Source organism: Mastomys coucha, unplaced genomic scaffold (assembly GCF_008632895.1).
Source record: "Mastomys coucha isolate ucsf_1 unplaced genomic scaffold, UCSF_Mcou_1 pScaffold12, whole genome shotgun sequence".
NCBI classification, from domain to species: Eukaryota; Metazoa; Chordata; class Mammalia; order Rodentia; family Muridae; genus Mastomys; species Mastomys coucha.
Genome location: NW_022196894.1, coordinates 89,827,126 through 89,833,701, shown reverse-complemented (window position 1 = coordinate 89,833,701; position 6,576 = coordinate 89,827,126). Strand labels below are relative to the sequence as shown.

At 41.6% G+C, this 6,576-nt stretch overlaps 2 protein-coding genes across 13 annotated transcripts in view; both read right to left on the bottom strand.

The window, feature by feature from the left end:
• The window catches only part of Mrps6 (mitochondrial ribosomal protein S6), a 63,250-nt gene that overhangs the window by 39,342 nt on the left and 17,332 nt on the right, over nucleotides 1–6,576 (bottom strand). The window lies entirely within an intron of this gene.
• Nucleotides 1,915–6,576, bottom strand: part of Slc5a3 (solute carrier family 5 member 3) — a 21,089-nt gene continuing 16,427 nt past the window's right edge. For all 12 annotated transcript variants that reach the window (XM_031364427.1, XM_031364420.1, XM_031364428.1 and 9 more), the window contains one exon: nucleotides 1,915–5,304. In XM_031364427.1, the coding sequence (XP_031220287.1) occupies nucleotides 2,812–4,968 (2,157 nt within the window). In that variant the 5' untranslated portion in view covers nucleotides 4,969–5,304 and the 3' untranslated portion in view covers nucleotides 1,915–2,811. The remainder of the gene's footprint in view (nucleotides 5,305–6,576) is intronic.

Sequence of the window (6,576 nt, the reverse complement as noted above, 5' to 3'; positions counted from 1 at the left end):
AAAAAAAAGCCAAATGCCCTTCTTTCTAGATCCACACAAAGCATCTAGAAGCCTGGCTATCTATCACTGAGGATAATGACTTCTCACCTACTACCTCTGTAGACCAACAGCCTCACCTCCTCACATTTACCTTTAGCCACGATTTTAGTCAATGTAATCTTGGTCAATTCCAAAGCTTAGCTTGGACAAACACAAAAATATACGTATAAATGCCTACAGACCCACGCCATCTTTAAGGACTTATATGCATGTGAAGGATATTTTGCTAGTCTAAAATCATGTATCATCCCAGGAACAATCACTGGAATGACCTATAAAGCCTGGTCCCCTGAAACGAAGCTGCCATCACACACTTATTCAAGCACATTATCTATCTATTACTGGGAAGCAGTAAGGAAGACACGCTTTAGAAAGTTCAGACTAAATAAAGAGATGTTCACACTGGTAAGAATAAACATCTAATGCATATGTTAAGTCATTCCTTATTTATGAACTTAGTTCTCTAAACCTCATCTACGGCTATTTACACAAAGACAGACACATGATGGTACATATTATGTATCTTACTATAAGTCAACAAAAAGTGGGTAAGAAGACTCTAGCATTCCAAATTATTAGGACTCAGCACTAAATAAAAGGGAGAAACTCACATAAGTACCACCTATTTACTTATGCTGTACATACAAGGATGAGGAAGACCACCTGGCCAATGTGTCAATTTCTGCTAACTTGCATAGGAATGTGTTCAAAAGAAATGTTAATTCCTACAACCTAATCCAAATTTGGACAACCCAAGATTCTACAACTTTCTGATAACCTGAAAGCTTATCTCAAAAAGGAAAACTGTTGAAGACAAGACAGCCACAAAGCACAGATATCCATCAAACACATGGGCAAACTCTTGAGTCCACATCTGGAGAACTGACTCAACCTTCCATTCAAGAGGATGGCCCTATCTACTTGGCTCCAGATTATAAATCTCAAAATAGAAACTAAGAGAACAGCTGTACAAGGCACTCTAAGCTCTTCAGAAATGCATGCTATTCATACAGAGATGACTCTTTCCATTTACAGACGCAGTCCCTCAGAAGATAGGAAGACTGTGTGTGACAATCCCCAACGTCAGCATTGGCTTCATAAAGCCCATCATCTGCAAACAAGTTGATGCGTTACAAAAAAAAAGAAAAAAGAAAAAAAAAGAGTTTTTTTGTTTTGTTTTGTTTTAGTTATCAGGGCTAAGTTTGATTGAAAAGCTATAAAATGTCTATAAAAGTAGTAATTCCCCTCAAGTACAAGACTTAATAAAAGTCATGCAATTTAAAAAGTTACCAGCTTAAAGAAAGTAGGTATAGAAATCACTTTCTTCATCTTATGGAGGAGAGGAGGCAGTGTTGAAGACATAGGACTACACACATCATCCTTAGAATTTTCCTCAAATTCCTTCTGCACTATCTTCAATAAGGAGAAACAGCATACAAAGAAGACCCGCTGCCCACGGATGTTGCAACTGGATACCAAGCTAAATAAGGTCGCTACCGAGTCCTCCACAAGCACACTGCTAAACCCTAAAGTCCCTGTTCATGGCAACCTAGAACATGCTGACCATGCTGCAGAAAACCTACACTCACAAACGGCAAGACTGCTGAGTGTTCTATGATTGACAGCCAGTTTGTAATGAAACATGCTCATGTGCTAACTGACTGCAACAGCATAGGTGTATACACACAGCAAATCTTCAAGACAGACAGAAATGAGGACGAGAACTTATAAAGAATGCAGTGTGACGTCAAAGTTAGACTGTTCCTCTAAAACTTAACAACAGTGTTTCACAAACTAAGCAAGTGCCAACCCCAGCACACAAGTAGTGTTGACTCTTCTCCACAGTACTGGACATCTTACAGCTGGACCCATTTGGGAAGGCATTGGGCAAATAAGGAATGTTACAAAATGACAAGGAAGCAGCTTAGAAAGCAGGTAGAAAAATGATTCATCATCTACTTAGCATTAAATTTATCAGTCATTGCATGGTAGCTGGTAATTCTCAAACTATATTTTAAAATATCCTTATCTGAACAATAAATGCAGGGATCATCAGCAGTATTTACTCCCCCCTAATTAAAAACAAAATTACAGACAGACGTGGTAGTCAGTTGAGTATGGTTCAGTTTAAGTAGGAAAAAAAAACAGAGGGAGGGGATGGAAACAAAGTCTGCTCCAAACTGGATGCTCACATTTTCATACAAGCAGTACAAAAGGACCCGCAGGAAAACACTCCTCCATTCTCTCGGCAAGCAGAATCCATAGACTCATGCTAATGACCAACCACACACAAAGTTATCCTCAAGTCATTAGTGCACAACACATTAGACTTTCAGGACGTAACTAATCATACAGTCTCTACAAATTCATTTTTTAACTATAGCAGGGATTAGAGACAAAAACCTTATAAATGAGCAAATTTACTTCAGCATAAGGTCTACCAAGACTTGGCAATGTAGACAAGACACTTTACTCAGGATACCTTAGTACATGTTCTGTCCTAAGTGATATATGAGAATAATTGGTTTCTCCTTACTTTGGTACGGAAAACTCTAAAACCACATTTTTTTTGCACAATCCATCCCGCTTTGTTTCATATAAGTTGAAGATTTACTTTTCCTCCATCTCTGGGAACATAGTCTTGCAAATAGATGATTTTTCTGCTAAGAAGAATTTGGCTAAAACCTTAAACAATGCCTGAGAGGTCAACAGTTACATTTTTCTTTTTAAAGACCACTATTTTCTCTTAAGTGTCTCACCATATCCTTACATTCATAAGGAGAAATAAACAAACATGAAAATTCCAAGGGAACACACAGCAAAAAGTCCAATGTTTAGTATCACTTTAACTTGTGGAGTCTCTTCTAACATCTGTAAACAAACAGCCTCCTCATCCATCAAGTCTCTGAGACTCCTCTTGCTAAGGCTTTTACTTTTAAAGCCACAAAACCAGTCTATGAACTTCCAATACTGGCTTCTATTTTCTTTTTCCTTCTCTCTCTCTCTCTCCCCCATGAGAGCTGCTTGCCCATTGGAATAAGCATCTACTGGTGTTTCTGCCTCTGAATGGCCCATGGAAGCCACTGGGTTGCCCTCTTCTCGGCATGTCACCAGCAGATTAACATCTTCAGGTTGCAGTCCCTTAATGCTGTCTTCAGACTTCCCATTGGGAATAGTGTGGCTGATGACGTCACTGTTCTCACTGCACTGGAGAATACTCTTCTCTTGCATTCTGTATGGTTCGTCTTTCTGAGAGCAGCTCTCCTTTGTCACCAGGGTCTTCTTTGACCAAAAGGTAGTAGTACGAATCTGACCCTTTGTGGGAGGTGGTGTGAGAAGACTAACAATTACAGTAATGAGTCCTGTGATCCAAAATAATGCTGTAGCCACATACATATAATGGATGTCTTTGATGAAGCCCGGCCTGTTATCAGGTTGGTCACACTCAGGGGCACGGTAGGTAAAAGCCAGTATCAAGCGGACAGCTCCAAGAACAAAGCCTGCCATCCCACCATAGAAAGCCCCTTGCTCATTGCAGCGGTTCCAAAAAATTGCCAGAAGGAAGAGGGCCGCCACAGGAGGGGTCAGATAATCTGCCACCTCCTGGATGTAAAGGTACATCTGGCCTCCTTGCATCTCCACAATAATCGGCACCCATGCTATGCTGATGACAACCATAAAAGCCACAAATATCCTGCCCACAATCATTAGTTCCCGGGAGCTTGCACTCTTGCGGATAAGTTTGTACACATCGAGGGTGAATATGGTACTGGCACTGTTAAAGATGGAGTCCAAGTCACTCATCAGAGCTGCAATCATCACTGCCATCATCAGGCCCCGAAGGCCCACAGGAACCAGCGTCATCACCAGGCGTGGGTAAGCAATATTGGAGCACCCAGCTCTGCTTCCACACACTTGCATGCAGTGTTCTGGGTTGATGCAAGCTATCTCATCAGCAAACAGTATCCTGGAAATCATTCCTGGTACAACTATGATAAACATTGGTAGAAGCTTCAAGAAACCAGCCATTAGAGTGGAGCCTTTGGCATGAGCAATGTTTTTGGCTGCTAGAACCCTCTGCACGATGACTTGGTCAGCACACCAATACCATACCGAGGCTGGGGTCTGCCCAAGAATGAATCCAGGCCATGGAACATCTTCATCTGTTGGATCTCTCAACATTTTTAGGGCATTCACCTTAGGATGGACCATACAAGAATTTGTGTTGGAAAGGTTGTACTTCAACAAAATGGAAGCAACATTGGGTGAGGCCAACATGTACCTTCTCTTAACTTCCTCAAACCCTCCAATCTTCATCATGCTAATAACCATAAGTGTGAGTGCCCCAATGATCATGAGCAGAGCCTGTAGAGTGTCTGTGTAGATCACCGCAACAAGGCCTCCGGTGACAGTCAGCAGAGCAGTCATGCCAATGAGCAGGATGACAGACACATAAAGGTTCCAACCCAAGGACTCCTGGATAAAGAGGGCACCTGAATACAGATCCACTGAGAGCTTGGTGAAGATATAGAGAAGCAGAGACAAGGCTGCAAAATACACCTGAATCCTATGGCCACCGAACCTCTTGGACAAGTATTCAGGCATGGTATATACCCCTGACCGGATGTAAATAGGGATGAAAATCCATCCCAGAAGTTGCAAGAGCAGTAAGGCATTGAATTCCCATGCGCCCACTGCAAATCCACTTGCTGCTCCAGATCCTGCCAGCCCAATGAAGTGTTCACTCCCAATATTGCTCACAAACAGAGAGGCACCAATTGCCACCCAGGTCATAGAGCGCCCGGCCAGGAAGTATCCACTCACAGTGCTTCTATTAGATTTCCACATGGCAAAAAAACCAATGCACATGACCAGGATAAAATACAGGGCCACTACGGCAATGTCTGCTGCCTCCAGTACAGCCCTCATTCTGGTAACTTGTGAATGAAATGTCCGAATGACAGAGCGTCCAGCTTTTTATTTACTTATTAGTAACCCCAGCCAAGTCTGTAAACCATGCGTGCACTGGACTACACAGAGCAGCACAGCAGTTCAAAGTCTCTGTCCTTTAGTTTGCTGTCTTGATGGTGGTGGCTGTGATAAACTTGGAAGGAGACAGTTTAAATTTCCTCCGCTTCTCAATTGGGATTGAGAACTTAGCTCGTACTCTTAATCCACTCTCCACAAGACCATCAGCATTTACTCAGGTGCTGGAGGAGAAATTCTGAGTTGCAGCTAAGTCTAGTGAAGCCTATTGTACCAACCCTGCAAGGCAGCAAAGACAAAAGACAAAGATTGGATTAGAGGAGTGTCTCACCGAGCGATGAGGAAACGCAATCACGAGCAAACGGCGCAACATTTGTTATAAAAAGAAAAACACATTTATAATACATTTTAATAACTACAGCAAAGCACAATCAATACTGTCACAGAGGATAGAGATAGTAGCCACTGTTTTGAGCTAAAAACTAAAGATTTCAGTTGCATCTGCCAACCATATACATAATTCTTTCTTGTCTCACTATAGCAGTCTCAGCTCAGAACAGGGATGAAAATCGTAAAGCACCCAAGGGAGTACAGGGACACTAAATTTTCCTAACAAAGCAAAAACAGAATTTCAAATACTATAAATCCTTGCAGTACTAGGGGTAGGAAGACTAACATTATGGCTACCCATAGTCCTAGATGCAGGTACATTTATTAGGTGTTAGCATCTGCCTGAGAAGTTAACTGTTCCTACAGTCAATGTAGTCATAAGGAACCTAGAATTATAAATGGCTAATGAGAAACAAGACACCCTACACAAAAGTGCTACAACCTACAACTTCTCACACTGCACACTGCCCTCATGACACTTTTCTGCTAGGGGGTGTGGGAAGGGAAAGAGAGAACCTTTAGAAGTAACAACATCTTCCCTTCCTTCTTCCCTTTTTTTGGGTAATAATTCCAAAATAAAATCTAAAAATAGAAAAGCATCAAACTCGGGTTGGTGAGATGGCTCAGCGGGGAAGAGCACCAACTGCTCTACGGAAGGTCATGAGTTCAAATCCCAGCAACCACATGGTGGCTCACAACCACTCATAATGAGATCTGACGCCCTCTTCTGGTGCGTCTGAGGACAGCTACAGTGTACTTACACATAATAAATAAATAAATCTTTAAAAAAAAGAAAAGAAAAGAAAAGCATCAAACTCGAGTTTTAATCTTATAGAATATTTTCAACTGTCATGTGTCTAATTCTTTCTTCTTGAATGAAAAGCAAAGGGAGACGATGTTCTAGAAGAATAAGTAATTTGTTATTCTTCTAAACCCGAACAAAAGAGTTGTCAACCATTAAATCATCTTCAATAAACCCATCTGACATTTTCAGTTCTGGATTAAGATGTTCACTCTGTAAAACACACATTTAAATGTAACTACAATCAAATTATAAAGCTGATGGGAGAGATCGTGAAGAATACTGCTATTCGCCGGGCGGTGGTGGCGCACGCCTTTAATCCCAGCACGTGGGAGGCAGAGGCAGGCGGATTTCTGAGT